The sequence below is a fragment of the Melopsittacus undulatus genome, chromosome 2, assembly GCF_012275295.1.
Source record: "Melopsittacus undulatus isolate bMelUnd1 chromosome 2, bMelUnd1.mat.Z, whole genome shotgun sequence".
Classification (NCBI taxonomy): Eukaryota; Metazoa; Chordata; class Aves; order Psittaciformes; family Psittaculidae; genus Melopsittacus; species Melopsittacus undulatus.
The window spans coordinates 112,344,233-112,367,456 of record NC_047528.1 but is presented as its reverse complement, the minus strand read 5'-3'; the positions used below and the strand labels follow the sequence as shown (position 1 = coordinate 112,367,456).

Here is a 23,224-nt window from a genome sequence, read left to right as displayed (position 1 = left end):
TACGTGATGTTTTAGCTTTGAAGGGAACATGACAGCTATTTACCACCTAACCTCTGTGTCTAGGAAATGGAAAAACAATGCAACATCTATCTGAAATAGCAGAAGAGATTATCCTAAACTGGAATTTGGCCAGGATGCTGTCTTTAGTTCTGTTAATCTTGCAAAAATAAAACAAGATCTGGGGGGGAGGGAGGGAAATAAAAGTGCTGCAAAGATTTTCTGTAAGACTGCAATCTGCATTTTATAGTTCCTGGTTTAGAAGGGAGAATATGCAACAACACAGCTTTCTCTCTGCAGTCCATAGGATATGTCTCATTACTGGCTCATGGAAAGGAGCCCCTTACAAGTCACCAGCCACAATTCAATTGATTCTTGCTTTGGACCAGGCCTGACCTTAGGTTATGGATAGAAGCTAGTGATAATGCATCCAAAGTAATAGCTGGAAGGGAAAAGTGTGGCAAAGAAGTGAAAAGAGACCAGAAAGGAACAAATGGGCAAAGGGAATAAGGGCAAAGGTGCAGTGGAGAAAGCACGTAAGCAGCTTCCAATATGCTTGAAATGGAGGAGGGGAAGGTTGGAAAAACTGATCTGAGTGCAAAACTGACTGTATTGGAACAGCTGGAGACTGCCAATTGGTAGGAAAGAGAATGGTAGAAGAGAGAGGGCTGTGAGTGGGACTACAGTTCAAAATCCTGGCAGCTTTGCTAGTAGGGGTAGAGTAGATGAAGAGATGCTTTTCTGGGTGCAGAAAGCCAGAGGACAGACAAGAATAGTGTTTGTCACAACCAGTGGAGTGTAAAGGAAGATGGTCACAGTGACAACAACTAATGTTATCCAAAACTCCTCTTCCAGACTTTTATCCAAAACTGAGCCAGGGTGAGAGGTGAGGGAATTTTTTCTGGCTCCTTTCAGCCCTTGAGCTGAGCTTGGTTTTGGAAAGTGCAAGGAGATGCCATTGAGTTACTGCATTACAATGCATTTTTCATCAGCTAATTCCTTTTCTAATTCCCCCTTTGGTGCCTAACTGATGTTAAAATGAGCTTCAGTTTCTGATCAGTTCCAGAGTCTATGGGTGTGAGCAGGAGCAGCTTTGTCTCGCTTGGATAAGCTTTCAATACTTAATGTTCAAATGTGCTCAGCTTCATTGCCTGCTGAAGGCATGCAGTGCCTCAGCTTCTTTTGCTTTGGAAGCAAAACTTCTCTGATTTTACAGTCTCCAGTAAATTCCTGCTTTTAGATCATGTAGTTTGTTCCCCTTTGAGATAGACCTGTGCAAGGAGATGAACTTAGCTTGGCTTTTTTATTCTCTGAAACCCGTCAGCCATGTACTGACATCAGGATATGGATCTTGGCATGAAGTGTGTGGCTCAGCTGTGCTGGCTGCAGAGAACTGCAAAGGCAAAGAGATGGTTGACTTATACAGCAGTGCTGTAGCTATCAAAATGTAAGGAAGTTTGATTAAGCATGATCTCAACGCCCTTTTCCTGCAACACCCCTTCTTGTGTTAGCAGTGTGTTTGTTAGTGTCTCAAAACCCTTAGTACAGCAAGATCCAGGAGTCAGAAACACAAAAGGAACGCAGCCCAGAAACCCAGCTCCTTGGCATTTGCCTTTGAAACATAGTGCATTAAAGGATTTTTGTTGTTGTTGTTGCTTCCTCTTTTCTTGCTTCCCCAATCTTTGTTGTTCCCAGCAACGACCATATTTACTTACTTGCCTCTTCCCAAACCACTGGACAGACAGAAGCTTCACCAGGGAGTGGTTTAGCAGGACCACTGGAGTGGGCAAAACAATGGGGCTTTAATCAGGGCGCCTCCAGCAGCCGCTGCTGGCCAGAGGTTTCTCTGAATTCCCAACATGGAACAGTCGCCTCTTTCATGAAGTGCCTGTGGGATGAGCACAGGATTGCTACACCCAAAGCATTTTCATGCAGCAACAGCTCTCTGAAAGGAAATGCTGCCGAGGACACCGCCTGCAACGCCCCAAGCTACTGGGGTGTCCAGTGTGAGAGCCTCTTTCTTCCAGGCCTGGGCTGTGTTTGCCTTGCACATTGCAATCTGTGAATAGCTCGAGTCTGGAAAGCGTTTAGGAAAGCATCTAACTTTTCTCTTAAAGGAGGGGAAAAAAAATCCCCGTCAGGGGTAATGAAATAGTTTCCAATGACTTGATGTAGTGTGGCCAAACCATTTGTAATAATTTCCTTTAAATTCCTTTTCTATAGAAAGAATTAAATATGAAATCATGAATCAGGAAGCAGTCATCCTGCCAGCCAGTGACATGTACAGAGAGATCAGAGCAAAGTGAGAAAGACACAGAACAGCAGGAGGCTAGCAAAAACCTTTTTTAGCCCTCTCTTTTTCTTCCTCTTGTTGTTTAGTGTACACATCCATGTAGCACTAACATTTCTTACCCAAAAGAAGCTGCGGGAATCTCCTGCTGTTCCTTGTCTCTCCAATGGCAGCCCTGAACCTTCCTGTCTTGATTTGTCTCATCTGTCTGTGTTTCCTGATGGATTTTGCAGTCCCCAGATGTTTGGATACCTGATTCTGCTCAAAGACTGTGAAACATTAAGCATTTCTAAATACACAGCTTTATAATTGCTTTGTTTAACTTTGCAGCATTCTGAGCTCATATAAAGCAATAATAAAAATCACTGCTGTTTCCCTTCAAAGGATTTCACTGTTGCTGCTTCTAAATTGGTGTGTGCACAATGGCTTTTGCCTTCATGCTAGCAAGGTTATAACATTCTATTTTCCCCTATTCACACTTTCCCAATTCTCTTTTACTAACTGCCTCTATGAAGATTCCTGTCAGGAGTGACCAGGCTCCCTGTAAAAGAGGACTGAGGTTACTCAAGTGCTACCAAATCAAAGCAATTTCCCAAACAAAAGCTGAAATCAGAAGAAAAAAGCCTCATGTCTATTGTTCACAAAGGTCTACAGGTCCCCAGAGCTGACCTGAGCTGCACTTGAGTTCTCAATACCTCAAGAGCCGGCTTGGCTTATATTCTAGAGGTCCAGCATTGGCCTCTGCTGTTTCCTGCCCAAAGTGGGAGATGAAGATGCCCAGCTCACTTTGAACTGGTTCTTCTCTGACTGCCCTGAAGTACAGATGCCTGAGTTCAATTTCCCTGTTGAGTGTTCATCTGCAGGATTTTTATCTGAGTCTGTCTTTAGCCTGGCTCCAAGGGAAGGGAGAGTAAAATACTACAGGCCAGGAGACTACAGATGCAAAAAATTATAGGCTTTAAAATGTCACTATCTGAGCACATAATGGATATTCTTCATATTTTAAGATTAGCTATTGTGTTCTGTTAGCCAGTGCTGCCTTCCTGATGCAATTTATAAAGAAGTCTCAGGTCATGGCCAGGCAAGCTGGATCCAAAAGCAGATTCCCTGGGAATGCTGCTCTCTTTTGCAGTGTTTCCTTTGTTTCTTCTGAGCAGGACAAGTTTGCTGATGTACACCTGAGTGTGACTCCCACCTACTTTGCCATCTTCCCCTCGAGCCTGAGTCCAATAACTCATTATCCACCCAAATGTCTGCTTGCATACTGCAAACCCAAGGTGGTTATGAACCAGGCTGTGCTGCTAAATCATGCCATTTTGACCAGCATTTCAGATCAAAGGCAGTGCGTTATGTCTGGTATTCATACAACTGACTCCCAGCTCTATCCAGAGACATCCTGAAACCTGGGATGGCCCAAGTATTGCATGTGAAACTAGGCTCTAACCCCATTTGGAAGCAGTTGTGCCCAGGGCACATGGGCATTGGTCTATACTCCATGACAGCTATATCTGCACTTCATGGATTCATGCTGATGTGTCTCCCTCCTTTCCTATTCTGCTCAGGTAGGTCAGAGGCACAGCTGGCCTGACGGGATGTCCTACACCCAACTCCTGTGTGAAGCTGTGGGGTAGAAGGGAATGTACAGGGCTGTGTGGAAAAGTTGGATGGAGCAGGGCTGTCCAAGCCAAGGGATCCAGTTAGGAACACTGGACCACAGACCTTCCCTAGCATGTTGCTCTTGGCACTCCATGTGTCCTTTCAAGTGGGGGACACATGTCGCTGCTCACAGTGGGACACAAGTATAAGGGATTCACATGCTGGCAGAGAGAGAGTGTCTTCATTTTGTTACTATGGCCCTGAGAAGGTTTTGCAGTACCTTGTAGCACCCTGACACCTTGCCTCTGTTTCAGCATCCTGCCTCTTACCATTGAGTTCTTCCAGAAGCACAGGCTATATGGCGTTGGTCCAGCCTCTGACCTAAGTGACACTAGTATAAATCTGGGATGCTGCAGCCAACTAGTGTGGAAGTACTTCAAATCTGCATACACAGCAAGTATTCCCAGCTGTAAAGAGGCTTATGGTGAAAAAGCAGACCAAAAGCAATGTCTACATGACACGGGTACTTGAGAATCAGCCTTGTATCAAAGTGCTTTCACAATATCCACACTTCCTCTTTTACCAGCAGTGAGATATGAATGAGTTCCAGGGAAATCCAAGGAATGCACCAGAACACAACTGGTCTACAGAGTGACAAAACCCCAAAAGAACCAAATTTTAGGTGTACTTGTCAACAGCAGGTAGCACTGTTGTCATTTGCTGCATCAAAGGTGGTGGCAGCAGCAACTCCAACAGAAGTAGATTGTGTTGGCCTAAACCTTTTGAAGGGCAGACTGCTGAGGAAGTATTGGTGAGGTTGAATATGTATCAGAGGAGCACTGAAGTTGAAAGTTTCGATGACAGTGCCTGAATGTGAGGTTCTGGAGACCTGGAGACAGGGCATTGTTTGTTTTGGGAGTGCTTGACCACAAAATGACCTTCCTTAAATGAAGCCAAGCTGCAGACAAATAGGATCGTTTTTGAGACATGCTGCAAAATTCCTCTTTGGCCAGGGCCTTGTCTTCTGTAATTGGAGAAAATGAATTAATAATAAACAGTAGGGAAAAGCATTGTGGTAGACTGAACCTGAGATGTGCAGAGCACAGAGCAGGAAGAGCCTCAGCTCATTCCTAAGTACGATCACATCCTTAACATCATATCTGCCAGGGAGGTGCAGTAGAGCAGCTTTACTCAGGCTTTTTAGGCTGGAGCCAAACACATCATTTCAGAACAGCAGAGAGGCCAGGACAAACATCCTGAAATCCCTGAGGATCACTGTTGATGCAAACATCTCAGGTGGGCAGAGGAGTGATGATGCTAAGGCAACCCATGCTGGGCAGTACAGACTAAAAGCAGTACCTGTGTTGGGGCAGAGACACATGGCCTGTGGCTGGTGATTGACTCACAGCCTATCTTTATCCCCACCCCTCTTGTGATTCTGTGACAGCAGGCAGACATGGGTACTTCCCACACTACATATAGCTCTCCTATAACCTTGCAGGGAACACTGGTCAGCATGGCCAGCAGTGCTGTCTACCCCTACCCTGCATTGCAGCCAGTGCTGACAGAGGAACAGCCAGGATCCAGGGACATCCCAGGTCATCTTAGTGCAGCCCCAGAGTGACAGGAGGTGTCTGTGGAAGGCCATGGCTGTATCCCGCATTTGGACTTGAGAGAAACCATTTCCACTTGGAAGCGAGCAGGGAGCTAGAGCAGCCGTGAGGGCTGTGTGCCTTTGACAGCCCTGCAGTCTGTTGGCTCAGGAGGCAGCAGCAACGCAGATGTTCTGAGCCTTCCTCCAGACAAAGCGAGGAATGTCTGAAGGGGTGGATATCCATCCCAATATCCGAGGAGAGTCCTGAGTTCCCAGCATGGTTTCCTGTCCCCCTGGCAGCGTCGGCAGCTGCTGGTTTGAAACAAACAGCCTGCGTGTCCCTGTGTGAGCCAGGGCAGCTGGAGGTGGATTTGTTTTCTGTTGATTTCATGGCAGCCTTGCTGCTCCAGGCCACTGCCTTGGTGTGAGGAACAACATCCTAGAGGAGACACCCAGTGAATTGCTGACTGCTCCACGGCTACCCAATCTGCATGCCCAGCGTGGGAAGCAGGCAGACCACCCTGACGGCATCAACAAAGCCATCGTGTTTGCTGACATTTCAAGGGAGCAGAGAAGGGAACAAAAGCTGGGAACAAAACCTAGGATCAAAAATCTTTGGTCCCATTTAGAGCCACAGTTAGAAGATATGGGCCTGAATCGTAAATGCCAGATCCCAGTGCCTTTTTGCTGGGGAGGGATTTTAAACCTCAGTCTGGTCCCAAGGGTAGGACTTGAATTTGGTCTCTATGGGAAGAAAATGATGCTGAAAATGGAGATGGAAGGTAGAGCAAGAAACCAGTGGATGGCTGAGGAGATGGAAGAAGTCAGAAAAGAGGGAATGCAAGAAGTTCGGTATAACTGATCAGTGGACAGACAGGACATCTTTTCCAGTGCATTCAAGCCTCTCTTCTCACCCCCTACCAATCTCTCTTCCCTGAAATGATCAGAAATAATGCAGTTTCTCCCCAGATGGCCTCTGGGTAGCTTCTTTCCATTATTGTGGTATTTAGTTATGAGGGAACCATTCAAGAGGGAAAAAAAAGGAAAAGAATTAGAAGTGAGACCAAGCCACAGAGCATGGATCCAGTTCCAAACATTCCCAGGCACAGGGGCACTGAAGTCTGCTCTTTTCCTACAAGGCTAATTTTTAGGACAACCAACCCAAAAGGTTGCTCCAAGAATCTGGTGGGTGATCTATGAGTCAAACGTCCTTCTATGATTTTAGTGCCCAGATTTTGGCTACAAGTTTGGGTAGGGAGGGTCTTGGTAGGAGCTTTGGGAGAAGAGAGCCTCTCCCAGTGAAGCACATGTGTGTGAAGGTTTCACCTCGCCCTCCTGGGTCAGTGATTATTGCAATCTGTGTGAGCTTTACCAACTTCTGAACTTCTGGAGGTTTCTTTTTGCCAGGGGTTCAGATACAAGAAAACTGTCTGCATGGTTTAGTTACAGAACGAGAAACAGCGCCATGGGCTCTAACCTTAGCTCTTCCACTAACTAATTCCATGACCTCAAGCTGCCAACTCCTTTCTGTTTCTCATTTTTTGCACCTATGGGACAAGAACCATACTTATCCTCTGTTAATTCATGACTCCTTGCCAAGGGCTTGGATTTTTGCTGATGGAAGCAAAGCACATTCTGTCAGACTGTGCTGGGTTTTTATCCTAACAATGGGAGATGTGAGATACCAGCAAGATTGCAAATGAGGGTTTTTTTGTGTCCTAAGGTTGAACAGCAAACCCTAAGACACTCAGCTCCTTTTTCTCTTGTTCATTGACTAGAAACACGCTGTTTTCTGCACTTCAGCTTGCAAGGAATGGTGCTGCCATCCTCAGAAGTGTACAGAGAGGAGCAAACACCAGCCAGTCACTGATGATATCACTTGATATCCATCAGAGCCAGTTCCTGTTTTGCACTGCACTCCATCTTCCCCTACCACAAGACTTCCTTTTACCCAGAATCAGAATAAAGAAGTAGAAACATCTCATAAATAAAAATCCCCCCAAAGGAATTTACATTGAAAATAATGAAATGGAAGTGAACACATTTCGCCTTCTAGAAACAATACATTTGAGTGTTTCTTTGGTTAACAAATCGAACTGAATCCCTGCGTTTCAGTGAAGCATTTTGATCCTGTGAAATGCACAGCTCCCCACTGGAAAATCGTTCTGCTGGAAGATTTTCAAGGAGCCTTTCTTCCTGCATGCTTTAGGATCCAATTTAAACTCCAGCTGCTGGTTGCGGTTGTCCCTTGTTGTAGTGAGCGCTGGCACTATATGCTTTCCTTTATAATGAGCACAGCAAGCTCTTCCAGGGGATCTCCCTGTGGCATCACCTGATAGTGACATGGGAAGGCCAGTGAGATTCTTCTGTCCTTGTCACAGTGCAGGACCAATCCATCCCCTGCCTGATTTTAAATGTCCAGGCAGCATGGCTCCCACTCCATCCCTTGAGAAGGCAATTCAACATGATGCTACATCTTGCTCTTAGGAGGTTTTTCCTACCATTCAACCTAAATTTCCCCTCATCATTTAGTTCAGTCACTCCTAGTTACCACCCCTTGATCATCCAGAATTCCCTCAATGGTATTTATACCCCGTGCAGACCACTACGGTGCATTAGTTCCTCTCCTTGTAATGTAGGCCAGCTGTGCCTATTTCCCACCACCACTTTGTTCTTCCTTGAGAGTCAATCCCTGTAGATCATTAGAGGCTCTGCTCCTTTTCTCTTCCTCCTCCCCACATGCAGCTTGGTATCCTGTTTTCCTTGTAACTGTAGCCACGTTACAGGGCTAAAAGATTCAAGGATTTTTCCATTAATAACCCCACGCCCTTTTCCTGGTCAGTGCATTGCTTAAGAGGGATTGAGGTAATTCATTCACGAATAGCAAGCTGTACTAAAAGAGAAGGAGACAGGAAAATGTGAGCTCGGTGGAGCCTGTTTCTCTTGCGTGTTCTTTCATCAAAGAGTGGTTTTGCTCCCAAAATGCCTTTGTAAATGGGGTCCCAACAAAGCATTCACAGGTTTTAGCTGGTGCTGTTAGGCATCTTCCAAGAAAGCCACTAGCACTCTACAGGCCAGAGCTCCTTAGAAAGGACAGGGAATTCTCTCCCAGTCCCCTATCCCACACTCATGTGGGAGCAATGGCACCACTCCAGCTGAGTTTAGCTATGCAGGGCTCATCTGCATCCAGGAATGCTTACCTAAATGTGAGCACTGTGTATTTCAGCAGCCCTGGATAACTTCTGCTGTGAGAACATAGGTGGGATTTTTCCTCAGCATCTCATACCCAAACCCAGACATCCGTGTTTTGCAATTGGACCTTGAGTAAGAATTTCTTCTTGTGAGGAAAACTAAGCCCCAGTTCTCTCTCTTGCAACTCCAACAGCTCTTGGCCAGACTTGAGGCCACATCTGCTGCTGGATGCAGTTGCATAAAGCTGGAGTAAGTTTGCATGTCCTGAAATTGGAAGTGTAACCCTTTGCTTAGTTCCTAGAGTGACACAGGAAGGTGACCGAGAAACTGTTAGGAAAAGAAGGGGAAAACCACAATGTAACAACATATTTCATTGAAGTATACATAAAATTCATTCCAGAGGACCATTAGGAGCAGTAGTTGACACTTTAAGGAACCTGTTCTGGTTATTGCTAGGCATGCCTTCGTAAACCCCTTCTCCATCCCACCTTCTTGGCCGTAGCTTTAGATGTGGTATAGAAAATGCTGCAGGACTGTATTTCCCTAGTCATGGTAAACCTCAGAGGAACATGTCCTAAGGCAAGGCAACTCCTTGCCCTGTGTGAGGTTGTGGTACCAAAGGGCTGAAACACTGCAGAGGGTTGGTAATACCACTGCCATGTCCGGCTGTGCTCCTTGTGCTCTGCCCTCTTGTGTGTCTCCACCACGACAGAGCCTGGATTCCCACATTCCCGGCTGTTTCTTACACTGTGCAGTGAATTGACAACCTGCTGGTGGGAGCTTTGATGAGCCCATCAGCTTCTGTAATGGGAGAAATGGAAACCTTGAATGCCATGGACCAGGGGAGGTCCGAAATGGTGTCTGCTTTTCTCTTCTCTGCTGGGGCAATGGCTTATGCAATGTCAGTCTTCAGCTTGATGTAAACTGTGTTCTGCAGTCGTCATCCAGTTTCTCCACTGTTGATTAAACAGTGCTGGCAGTGGCAGATTCCTCCATTTGAAAGAGTACAAATGAAGGCAGTGGTTTGGTGTAAAGGCCTTGGCATCTCCTACAGCTTATGACAGTGCCGCTGGAGCAAAGGGGCTGTCGCTGTAGCTTTTCCTTTGTGAACTTACATTCCTTAGCAGTGGGAAATCGGCAGCTGTAATTAGTCTCTGATGTTCTCTGCTAATAAGTGATTTCTCTGGTGCTTACAAATACCAGCATCCCTTAGACACAGCTCTATTGTTTTGACCTCTTATCTCTTCTCCCTCCTCCTCATTGAGAGGCTGCCCAGATGTTCTTCAACACCACTAGGAGAAAAGCCATCCACCCCTGCTCCCCTCCATTATATCCCTGCCTCCACCACCTTCCGCCTCCATCCCCCCCACAGCCGCTGTGTAGGAAAATGGCTCCGGCTAGTCCTCATGGAAAAGGACACAGATGCCGGCAGGAAGCCCATTTGCTTTGGGAGGAAGAGGGGCCTGACATCAACAGGAAGCAGAGCTGCTCCTGCCTCCAAGCAAGGGGGCCTTGAAAACAATGTCAGCTTGCAGTGTAGGACTCGGAGGCAGGAAACGCATGCACACTGGTGTTTGCTGTGCAGAGGAAATGATAAGCACTACCTGGCCTGACTTGGAGCAGAGATAGTGTGGTGGTGGGGTGAAAAGGTTGTTTTTCTTCACACTGGTTCAGAGCCTGTCCTTTGACAAATGGAAAACAAAGAGCGAAATATGGAATATATCAGGAATCCATTGCAGGGCTTGGAAACCAAGGAATGTGATTGCAAAGTGACCAGATTTACTACTTTAGTAACAGCTGGATATTGCTATTTTTCCATTGTTAGCACTGGGAATGACCCTCAGGTTGATAACCCCTGGCATGTGTATTTATTGAAAGATGAAGGGAGGGAGAGGACTGTATCCCATGTGGAACTGAGAGGATTTTCTGTGGGGGAGGAAAGCTATGGGAACAACTGAGGGCAGGAGGGCCTTGGGAACACAAAGAAGGGTTGTGTATAGAATCATAGACTCACAGAATGGTTTGGGTTGGAAGGGACCTTAAAGCTCATCCAGTTCCAACCCCTGCCATGGGCAGGGACACCTTCCACTAGACCGGGTTGCTCTGTGCCCTATTCAACCTGGCCTTGAACACTGCCAGGGATGGGGCAGCCACAGCTTCTCTGGGCAGCCTGTGCCAGCGCCTCAGCACCCTCACAGGGAAGAGCTTCTGCCTTAGATCTAACCTGACCTTCCCCTGTTGCAGCTTGAACCCATCACCCCTTGTCCTGTCAAGGACAGATATAGATAGATATCTATAGGAATTTTTCTACAGGTATAGGTAGCTATCTCTCCTGACTTGTCCCTGCTAGCTGGGGGGTTACAAGCCTTTTAGGGAAATAAGAAGATAGAATCCTGTTGTAATACTTTATTCAGCTTTATTTCTTTTCTCCTTTAAAAGCCATATTGTGCCTCCTTTCACCTCTGACCCGACAGAACCAGCTTCTGTTTCTGATGCCCTTAACCCCTCTGGCAGGCAGTCACAGAGGTCCAGTCCCTGCAGGTCAGCCTTGGAGAAACCATGCTGTCTGCTCTGGGAGCATCTCAGTAGTTATGTGCTGACATCCTGGGGTGGAGGCAGACACAAACAGCATGGCAGGAAATGTGTTCTTCTAAACAATCCCAGCCCAACATCAGCCTTCAGAAGGCTGTGAGGTTGTGTGACACCATCTGCAAATGCTGTTCTGCCTCCTCTGCTGTCCTTGATGGTTCTCACAGGGTTTGGAGAGCAGGGGAGCTGCCCTCTTGCAGCATATGTGACGTGCTGATCTGCCACAAGGCTGGCAGATGGAGCAGTGCTGTGTTTCCTGCTGTTTCTGAAAGAAGCCCTGAAGGTGCAATGCCACGTCCAGATGTTGGAGGCAGGCTGCTCAGCAGCCTCATTTTGAGCTCTTTACCCTCCCTGGTGTATGGAAAGCAAAATACAGTCCCTGTGGACAAGGCTGTAAGGTACACTTGAGAGGACTTAAGCCTCTGGAGATGAAAAGGTGTAGCCAAAATGACCCCTATCCAAGGGCTACCCTTCTTAATTTAGCTACCAAGTGAGGCCAATCCATGGAGGCTGGTTCTGGATTTGCTGATGTAGAAATCCATGCGTGCTTGAAGGATCCATCCCAAAACAACAGCTTCTCTTGGCAGAGAGTAAGTACTTCATCCAGAAATGCCTTCAGCACAGTAACAACACACAGGGCAATGCAGTAGCTAAATGCACTTTGCCTGGGGCAGGAGAGAATGGGAAGTGTCTGTGCCAATGGCTTATTCATGACTGGCAGAGCAAGCTTCAGCAAGCACGAGCACCAGCATGTACTGATGTATCCCCTAGATCTATGACACTGGACTTGTGCAGCTTTTGACTCTGTAAATGCCACCTTGAGGTGTTAGGCTTTGATTGACACCTTATAAAAAAGCTATTTCTCTAAGAAGAGCCTCCTAGTAATGCACATGAAACCTCTTACACATGCATAGATACATACATAAATGAATCTAGTTGTATATGTAAAAATACATATGTGTAGAAATACATATATGTAAAAATGTATTTTTATGCATGTAAAAATACATGCATATATGTATGTATTTCTACATGGATATATATGAGCACACATATACATGCTGTATATATATAGATATACATTTATTTATATACAGAGGTTTATGTGTATGACCAAGGTGCTGCTTCTGGCAGAATTCCCTCCATGCTGCTGGAACACAGAGGCTGTGGTGCTCATATGCCATGGGCATTACTTAGGATGGGTAGAACAGCACCTCGTTTCACCAGACAAATATCAGCAATCCAAGTCACCCACAGCTTAATCCTCTGCAAATAGAGACTGACCTGTTTTCAGCCTCCTCTGAGCAGGGCTGGGAGGAGCATTTTGAGGTGACCTTCTGCTGCCAGCAGCAGTCTTAGTTCTCTACTCTGTGCTGAACCTCAAAACAGCCCCTGTAAGGCTGGTGAGGATGCTCCTGTCATTCCTACACCTAGTATTTGCTTGCCAGGAGAAAGGTAAGAGAGAGTAGGACAAACAGATTCATTTCTTCTTTCTCTTGTGGAAAACCCTGCTGAATTCAATGAGGTTTTTTGTATAAGCACAATTCTTTGGGTCAGGCCCAGACAGCCTTGTAGTGAAAGCACTGGGGCTAAATACATGCTCAGCAATTGAGCAAAGATGGAATGGATTTTGTGCTGCTTGGCTTCAAATTATAATGACTGATTATTTCTAGTGCCTTCGCATGTTTGTTTTCAATTGGATTGACATCATAAAGGCTTATTTACTTTTTCTCAAGTCTGTTTTCATTTGCCTTTCACTTCTCATTTGCAGTTTTTACGGGGTTGTGTTTAGGCTCCTCATTTGTCTGTCTGTGATACATAACGATCCTCAGCAGTTCTCCCTGCTCTTTGCCCTAAGTTGTTGGCTATCCGTAAAACAGCCCATTTGGGATAACCTCTGGAAATTGCTGTGCCGTTCTCCAAAAGGAAAGCCCTAGAGGCAAGATCAGAGAGAGGCCTGAGTGGAAGAACATTGCTGCATAATCTAGTGTCAGTCTGCATCAGCCCATCCGTGTAAAATAAAACCAACAGAAGAGATACAGATTTGTGCTCTGAGGTTCAGCCATGCAATTTGTCATCCATATTAGAGCTTGGTCCAGGACAAGCTTCTCAGTTAATTCCTATCTTGCTGTCGAACATTAACCTGAGCTCTCAGTGGGGTGGCTGGCCCCTGCTCTCCTTTTCACACACCTAGGCTCACAGGCACTGTCATTCTGCATTAGCTGGCACAGCTGGATGTACACTTTAAAGCTTGGGAATGGCTGTTATATATGCTTGTAAATTACTTGCTAATGCAGCAAGGTGGAAAGAGAACCACGAGTGCTGATGGACCTCCAGCCTATCCTTGCACCTTCAAAAGGTCCATAGAAATTTCCTGGGATGAATGGCAGAGGGAACTGCAGAGCAGCTCACTTTGCTGCAGCACCAGAGCTCATGAGACAACTTCCTAGCTCCTTGCTTCACCCTATCCCTTCACCAGCAGCAGCATTCTTCCTGAAGCCTCCCAAGAATATGTGTGAACCAGTTTGACACCAGCATGCCATCACTATGGAAATGGACGAAGGATCTGTCTAATGGTGACACAACGTGACAGAGCAGCACAGAAACCACAAACTCTGTATCCATAGAAATTGCTATAGATTTCAGTGTATGGGGGTGGTGTTTGTGAAAGGCACAGTACAAAGGACTTCAAAACTGTTCAAACCGGTATTTTTCAGGTGCATGTCAAAGTCTGAGCACCCAGAATTTCTTTCTAACAGCCCCAGAAGGCTTCCTTATAAAGAGAAATATGGAATCCCAATTGCCTGAGACACTAAAGCCAGAGTTAAGAAAGAATAAGGAACGAAGTAACACTGACTGCCAGGTAGGGAGTGTGTGTTCATCCCCTTGAATTGCCTTTCTCCAGGTTTTGGGATCCCAAGAATCCCATGTAAGGGCTCCCATGTGTCAAGGGAGATGTTGGTTTCTACACTCTTTTTACAGTCAAGAAATGGGTGTAATAGTTTACAAGTCACCTCTAGAGTAATTTTGGGACTCTAAGAAACTGAGCAAATCTGCCTCAGCTAGCAGGATCTGGTAAAAGATGGAGACTGAGAACTGTTTGCTTTCTAAGTTGTTTCTGAAGCCCTTGTAAATGAAAACATAGGTCAAAATCCATTGAGAAGAGAAAAAAAAAACCCTCATGAAGTCCATATATTTTCCTTGCTTTGTTGCCAGCAGTTAAGTAGGTTAGCATGGCTTACATTGGTGTCCATGCTTATGAAGTAAGTAGGGAAAGGAAGGAAAACATCATACAGTGTGACACCTGCAGTTCATAAGCTTGTTTATTGATCTGGATGAAAGACAGCAGCCAGTCCAAAGACTACAAATGGAGTCTACATCACTGGCTGTCCATCCCAGTGCTCAACATTCAGTCACATTTAGCTGCACTCGTCCCTTGCAGATTGCTTCCCTTGCACTGCAGCATTGCCATCGCCATGCTCATTCTCATTTATCAGCGCTGATGAAGCCTTTGGATTCTGTAACAGGCTTTGTTTGTGTCATCAGAAATGAGGTTAGCAGCAGAATTCCTGTCTCACAGCCTGCTTATCCTCATAGTATCTAGTCATTTACCAAGACAGAGGTCAATATGTTATATGCAGATCCAAAACTAGTCTGATCTTTTCTATACTTATACCCAAGTCCCTGTTCTGAGACAGCATAAATTGTCCCATTTCTCCTACCTGCAGAATGAATTACCCCAATTGCTTGTGCTGTGGTGAACAAGATGCTGTACAAAATGCTGTGGATCAGAGCTGTTAGGATTCAGATGGTTAGCTGAGGATGTGCACAGCTCATTGCCTGCAGAACCAAAGTCACTCTTTTCTGTGGTGCCTGTACCAGAGTTATAAATGTTAAGAGTGGAAATATCCTGTTCAGTTATCTGGTCTTTTTTTGCAGGAAACCCACAGCAGGATGTTTTCCTAACAAAACTATTCTCTTATTTAGTACAACCTCTTCTCAAAAGTGCCTGCATGACAGAATTTACCAGCTATGTCAAGGTACTAGCGAGGTTTCAGAGGGGCATGATGACCGCTGGGGTTCAGAATCAGCATTCAATGCCTGCTTGTGCAGTGCTTTCTCTTAGGTCTGCCATGGGCCCTTTGTTTCTCCCTGGAACATCACAGTTGTCAGACCTGCTTTGGAAAATGGGGTGTTCCTATGTGTTTTATTTAGGTATGTGTCATGTAAGCTGGGTGTAATATCAATGGGAAATAAACCCCTTGATAGTGATGCCATTGACTTCATTCAAACTCAGGCTGAGCTTGCAGGCTGTGCTGAAATGCATCAGTGTACCACATCCCAGTGTGCTCAGCATTTCCGCTTTCCACCCAGGCCATGGAGAGTGATGGCTCACAGCATCTGACGGACCTGAAATCCATTTTCCCTATGCCTTTGCCTACCAGCATCACAATGCATTCAGGACAGTGCTTTCATCACAGGGAATGGCACTGTTGTGCTAACCTTTGTGACTTTTCCCACAGAAGCAGAGGGGAAAACAAATACGAAGCTTATGACTTATGGTGATTCAGTTGTGCTGTCCATGCAGACAGGATCACCTTGGTGCTGGCTACTCCTCTCTTTTTAACTGTATTTATGGCAGCTAATGGGGAGGAGGGAGGAGGATTTGTTTTTAAGCCTGTTTGGTATTGTTTAGCCATCTTACGCTACTCAAACACAGGTGTGTGTGTGTGTGCATAGGGGGTTGTGGTAGCTCAGTGCTAACAGCCAAACCAAACACTGGAATCTGGTGTTGGGACAGTTTATTTTTTCTTCTTGTGTGAAATGAATTTAGTGCTGGTGAAAAGTTTGCATAGACATCCTGGAGACTGAAGCCCTCTCTTTGTCCTTGTAGCAGTTACATCCAGGCAGGGCAAACCCTCCTCTTCCCCACCTCTGCCAACTTTATCTCTGAGCAGGAGAGATCCTCTGCAGTGATTTCGGATGCTGTGGTCCCTTCTATCCCTGGCCACCACTGAAAAGGAGGAGATGGAAGGCAAAGGAGATGAGAACTAGGGACAAGGCAGGATTTACCCTTAGCTGCCGTGGATTAAGGCTATGCACTGGGAGGCAAACTGGAATTCTGACTGCTGCAAGGAGGAGAGCACAGTTTGATCTTCTCTGGAGTCTTTCTCAGCCAACCTTTTGCCTAAAAATCAGAGAAGATCAGCAAAAATGAATAATAAACCTAGTGAATCAGCATCAAAGCTCATGATTTAAACTAGGAGGTATCAGGAAATGCAGAAAAATGTCATATCAGAGATGCTGACTCTCAAGTATGTTGCCATTTATACAATGCTGTTCCTTTCCTGTGATTAGAAGGCCAAGCAGATCTATGAGTATGTTCTATAATGTGTACTGTTTGGCTGGTTTTGTTTGTTGAAAATAACAACTCCTGCTTGGTACAGACTGAAACACTTCTTTTTTTAGGAAGAAGTATTTCCTAATTTAGTCATTTAAATTGAAACAAGGGACTAGCTTGACCTTTATTGTCATGCTATTGACATAGCGTGAGAGGAAGCATGCACTGCTATTGAGGGCAATGGAAACCAGTTTAAAAAATACTAGTATGTAACAAACCCAAATGTTCACATATTTTCCTATGGCACAGGATTATTTTTTTTTAAATAATAATAATAATAAAAAAAGCAACTGACAACCAAACTATTTCCTGCAAGTGAAACATCAAAAAGCTGGGACTGCAGGTGAAATTAAAGGTCTGCTTTTATCCTCCCTTTACTTGACCTAAAATTAAAACAAAATTAGAGAGGGCATGAAACATCCTCCATGTGGCCTAAACCAACCACTAAGGAGAACCTGAGTAGCTCCGTCACTCTTTTCTATCCTTGCAAGGAGCCCTCTGGGAGAACAGCAGAAGGATAAAGTAAACTAAATTGAACCTGCTGCTATTCAGTCCAGTTCAGTACAATGCACCCTGAAGACATGAGCCAGTCCAGGTTAGCTAACTTTAAGCTCAGTCTTACTAGGCATTGACTAATTATGGTAGCTGACTTAGCAACCTCCTCCCTCGGTTCCTTCTGTAGACCATGGAGACTCAGTTTCCTCTAGAAGACAGCACTGAAAGCCATAGGGTATTCCTTGCATCTCCAGTTGGAGCAGGGTCTTTCTTGCTCTGTGATGCTTTGGTGGGAGGCCCAGATGCCATCCTCCCACTGGTTGTTAGATGAGGGGACTCCCTCCTACTTGGTACATGCTTAAAGCTTCAATCCAAAACGCTCAGTCTTGTGCCAGATGAAGCCTTTGCCAGTCAGGCAAACAGTGAGCACCTTGCTTGCTGATGGGGAGGTTTGCTGGGTGGTAGCACCACGGCTGGGAGGGACAGGAGAAGGGAGAACCCTCCCTCTCCATGCCGTAATGCTGGGAGGAGAGGTGCTCAGTGCCCCTTGCTGGCACTGGAAGCTGAAGGAATTGGTAAGGGGAATGAGTCACAGTCACAATACCTGACCTAGCAGGAGCAGCACACGTGTAAGGGAGGTGGCATAAGCTGTGGTCATGGAAAGGACTCTGGGGAGGGTGAATGTCTGTGTACACCGAGGTCCTATCCAGTGAGAGTGGAACGAGTTACTGTGACTGCCCTTCTGGTTTATTTTTGTCTAGGGGAAGAGTATTGTCTTTTGTGTGCAGTGTGTTTATAACTCAATTTCCCTTCTGACTGATGCCTTGCTCCGTGTTCTCTTCTCCTCCATCTGGTTTCTATTGTATTTTTAAACGAGGACAGTTTGGCTGTCTGGCAGAACAAGCAGGGTCTGTGTGACACCAGCTGCCTCTTCCAACTCCTAAGCCTCCAGCACAGTTTTAATTATAGAAGTGTTAAGATTGGACACCCCCCGACCCACCCCTTTCTGTGCCTGCATGGACACACACACCCCCTGCTATAACCCCCATCCGTGCCCAATCTTCCTTCAGGAGAGACCCAGCTCTGTGATTTATGTGTGTAACGCTGGTAGATTCCCTTGTAAAGCACATGCTAGAGTCTGTACATCCCCACATTCAGGGTTGATCCCAGTCTTTGCTCTGGCTCATCAGGAACCATGTCTGAAATAACCAAACCACCTCAGAAACCCCCTGGAAACGGAAGGGAGCTGCTCACTGCTGCTCTGACCTCAGCTTCCCCCAAGTCACCAAAAGACTCAGCTTTGCAGGAGATCAGAGCTGCTCAGGAATTTCAGGTCCTGCTCAAAGAAAACATTTATTGTGCTCCAATTTCACACAAGCTCTGCATTTAGGGGCTCGCTTTGCAGGAAGCCGATGCAGTCCCTTCACCTCCAGGGATCTGAGGTCAAAGCCTGTGATTTTCAGTTCCAAGTGAAACGTGTCCTGTGTGGGATTTGGTTTTGACGTTACAAAACTGCCACACATTTTGGTGTATCTCACTCTATGTCTCTGTATGTGATGAGTGAAGAGTACTGGCAGAGATAGGTGAGAAGCTCAGGGCTGAAAAGCATGGAAAACAGGGCTGGAGTGACAGATGCTGGCAGAGCTCAACGCATATCTTCAGTCTATAGGTTGTCTCTACTGTGGAGTCTTCACCCACTTTTAAAAGTGGGCTGAATCTTATACATTTGCGACAGATTATTCCCCTCAGGCCCCTTATTTTTGCTTACCAGTCCTCAACAGATGGTTCTACCCTTCTCTGCTTTGTGTGGAAGAGGTTTGCTTACCTGCCTGAGGCCTCTTGACCTAATTTATCCCAAGGAAACTTCAAACTCAGCAAAAAACCCAGTGTGATTTAATAGGTCTCACTTTCAAGAGGTCAAGTCAGTCACAACAAACATCAGTCTATATGGTTTTAGATGGTGTGTTTGTTCTTAACATCAAGGTTTCTATGTAATAAAGGACGCTGTGAGCACAGACCCCATTTTTATAGCAGCTAGGCACCGTCATATGAAGCTTGTGAATAGGAAGATTGTTTAATTTTTAAACAAACCTTTTCATGTGGCTGTCCTGATCAAGTAGGTTTCCTGCTCAATTATATCTTCTTTTCCAAGGCAGCATAGTGCATTTCACCCATTCTCCCACCCAGATAGATCTGAAGTGAACTTGGATCTGCCTAGCTTTCTTTTATGCTGTTTGCATTAGATTTATTCCCAGTGACCCTTACCTCTGGGAATCTTAACATGCCATGTGTGCATAGCTCCTGCCACAAAGATGGCACAGCCTGACCACCCAGAATTGAAGAAGAGGCCTGAAGCCATTTGTCTATTTTCTGTATGTATTTTGTTTCTAGTATGTATATTCATCATCATATGTTCTGAGTTCCCTACTGCAGTTACAGATAATCAGGTCTTTCTCAGAAATAGGAAGGTCCTTTTTCTTGATGTGTCACTTGGGGTTTTCTTGGTAACGTTTCAAGGGAATGCCATACTTTTATTTTACTCTGTCTCCTTCCATATTATCCAGTTCTCTTAGGAAGCAGGTGCTCTAGGCACAGAAATGAATGCTCCCCATGTTCCTTCTGGAAGGCACTGATGTGCCTTTTCAAATGTCCTTGAAGATCATATAGCTCTATGACTGTTGTGGACAAAGCTCTGACTGTGTAGACTTCACCTGTTCTCTTGGTGATTTAATGGTTTCCTACGAACATTGTTGTTGTAGGCTGGGTCCTGTTAGTCTTAGACCAACAACCTGTGGGTCTTAAAAATCAGCCCAAGGCTTTGGTTGTGACCCAGCGTGACTGACGTACCTGCATTGTGAGTCCCTGTTCAAAAACGCCATAAAGTCAAATTTTCCCTGTTGTTTTGGAGAGGCTGCTTTAACTGAGGATTATGAGTCTGTTTGAATCATTCAGGCTCCCAAATAATCACTGTCATCTTATGTATCTCTGCCAAAAGAGAAGGGACACATAAGAATGACCTCTTTACTTCCCTTGGTAAGAGTCAGGAGCAGCAGGGTAGCACTCCCCTGACTGACTGGGCTCACTAATAGTGTGTCAATAGGTAGGCACCTGACCAGGAGCCCTCCTCACTGGGGCCTGTGCCCTGGGCTGCTTAGTAGGGACAAGTCCACTCTTGAGCTGGCTCTGGCCTCAGTGGCATCCATGAGAAATACAATCATGTACCACCTGTTTTTTGTTCAGGCTGTCCTTGGAGTGCTGTCATAGGATGCCACCTCATGAAGCACATGTTAATATGTCAGTATGATCCTGAACTTCGAGCAGAAGAGCTCAGGGAAGGTCCAGGCAGAGGTATTATCTTTGTGGTGTCACAAAGATGCAGCAATTGCTGTGCCTGACTTTCCAAATGCATGGCTTAGCCTGTTTTCTTCCATAGAGCTTTCCAAATGCACGGAGCAGCAGAGTCAGCATTACAGCAGGGAACTTTCACTATTGTATTTACTGACTTTTGTGCTTATGGCTGTGTGAAGCATTGCGTTAAATATACAGTAGTTTCTAGCACCTAATAAGGAAGGGCTCTCTTACTGTTATTGTTACAGCAAGGGTTGTTATAGTAGTGGGGACAGGGAGGCTTGGTCTGACCAAGAGACGAGGGTTTCCTATACCTATATCATAAGAAATAATAAACATATGCTTTGGGTCCAGGCCTGGATGTAAATGTAGTGCCTCAGGCTCCTCTTGGCTTTAAGACTGGTTAAGTCTTTGGCTGGTTATGTTGATGAAGTTCATTTGAAGCTAATGTCAGATTTTGTCAGTGTGCAGATCTCATCAATATTTGAACCCTATACCCCCTCTGTGAGGGTTTATGAGCACTACACTGTGGGTTTGTAGGCTTATATGGAAGTGTGAATGCTTCTCTGAGTTTTATCCAAGCCCATCAGACCTTTTGGCACAATTCAGCGAGGCTGGAACTCTATCTTGGGGAGGGGGGAGGTTCCCAGGACCTCATCCTTTACCTCATGCTTTCAATTAGGATGAAATTACTTCTTTTTCTGGAAGAAAAAGGAAAACTTGAGAGAAAGAAACCCTACCTTTCTTCCGTCAGGTTTCTATGACTGCAGCGTTAGTCATTGTCATATGCCAGTGAGCGTGGCAAGGCACAACCGCAGCACATCCTTACTTTGCAGATTGTCTATGGCCAGTTTGTGGGGGTTATTTTGGTATTCCCTGTATTTCTCCCATTGCAGAGAACCTCTGCTGTTGTTCCATCAAACTGCTTCCCTTGCGGTGACTCGTGGAGGTTCTCAGTGTGTATTTATTGGGTGTCTTGACTTGCTTTCCTCTCCTAGTCCCCTACGTGTTGAAGAGCTGTGCGGAGTTCATTGAAACGCATGGCATCGTGGATGGGATCTACCGCCTCTCAGGAGTGACATCCAACATACAAAAGCTGAGGTAAGGACAACCTGTCTGCGTGCCAGCAGGATTCAGTCACATTGCATGGTACATTTCCACATGGTACGTAGTTGCCAGCTGGATTTAAACCACAACATAGTCCCTCAGGCATACACTGGGGCCAGCAGAGCTCTGCACTGATGCAGAAGACAAACTGCCTCTGAAGCTGGTAACATGGAAGTATGTTTCAGGTATTAGTCCATGACACAGGAAAAATACCTCCCCCTGTATGGGAAAGGCATGGAGGGTCTCAGTACAAATGCTGAGTTGCTCTCTCTCATTTCAAGACAAAGCCACATCTTTATATCATTTAGGGACTACTCATGGGACTATGTTAGCAAAACTAGAGACTAGTTGAAACCTCAGGACCTGATCCCAGGCCAGGCTGCAGAAACATCTCTGCTTTCCATATTGTATTTTTCTTCTAGCTGCAAAAGAGGACTTAGTGTGGGACAGTGGGATGCTACAGCTCTTACTGCCTACACTGTTATGTTTCTGTATTGTTTCAGACAAGAGTTTGTTTCTGATCAATGCCCGGATCTGACAAGGGAAGTTTACCTCCAGGACATCCACTGCGTGGGATCACTCTGCAAGCTGTACTTCAGGGAACTGCCCAACCCTCTCCTCACTTATGAGCTCTACAAGAAATTCACGGTGAGACCCTTCTGCTGTTCTTATTCCTCTCCAGCAGTGTGGATATGCTGCAGGTTCCTCCATGATAGCTGTTTGGGATTCACTGCAGTGTCCTGGCTTCTTGTGCATCTGTATAAACACTTCTCAGTGCTATTCCCTTCTTGTCTTGTACTGGCTCTCTTTCCCCATCCTTGCTTCTTTCCAGCATTACATGTTTATTTCTCAGTTTCTCTGCTGTTTCCTCTACTTCATCTTGCTCATTTTTCCACTGCATCCCTTCCCTGCTGTTACTCCTTCTCCCCACTGTACACCTCCTCCCAGAATTACTCATTCTCTTTTTCTCATTACTGTCCATCACTGAGAGGCTTCTGGATCACCTGGGGCTTATGATCATAATCACAGGGGTGAGGTTTCCTCATCCCTGTCCCTCCAACAGTCCCTGATGCCTGCACAAACTGATTGCTCAGCCCGTGTGCAAAGCACCAACTTTTCTGCATCTGTAGCGTTTTCCACACAGTTTCTCAGAGTACAAACCATGACACGGGTTGTGCCAGCTACAGCATATCAGGTCCATCACAATCATGTCATAAATACAAATGGCAGAGGAAAGTGGCAGCTGGCCAAGCAGACATCTCTAACCTTATTTAAAGAGATAATAATTCAAAGAGTAGTTACTCAGTTCTGCAAAACAACAAGATTATACATGGATCCAGTTGGAGCCTGGGAGCAGACTGTGGGGGAGCTGAAAAATAAGAGCACAAAGCCTGTGTTTTATTTAAGAGAGTTGGCTAATTTTGATGACAGGATTTTATGCAAAGGTGGTGCAGCAAGTTATGCTTGCTGTTATAGCCTTCTGCTTCTTACTGCTCTAAATCCACTTTCAGTTGTTTATGGCACCAACAAATCTAAATCCAGTCATTCAGGCTGAAATCTTTCGTGCCAGAGGAGTGGATTTTCAGCTATGAGAATCCAACAACTTCTTAAAACA

General features: G+C 45.6%; 1 protein-coding gene across 1 annotated transcript in view; it reads left to right on the top strand.

The window, feature by feature from the left end:
• The window catches only part of ARHGAP31 (Rho GTPase activating protein 31), a 57,376-nt gene that overhangs the window by 14,390 nt on the left and 19,762 nt on the right, over positions 1-23,224 (top strand). The window contains exons 2-3 of the mRNA XM_034074316.1: positions 21,501-21,603; positions 22,113-22,257. Of these exons, the coding sequence (XP_033930207.1) occupies positions 21,501-21,603; positions 22,113-22,257 (248 nt within the window). The remainder of the gene's footprint in view (positions 1-21,500; positions 21,604-22,112; positions 22,258-23,224) is intronic.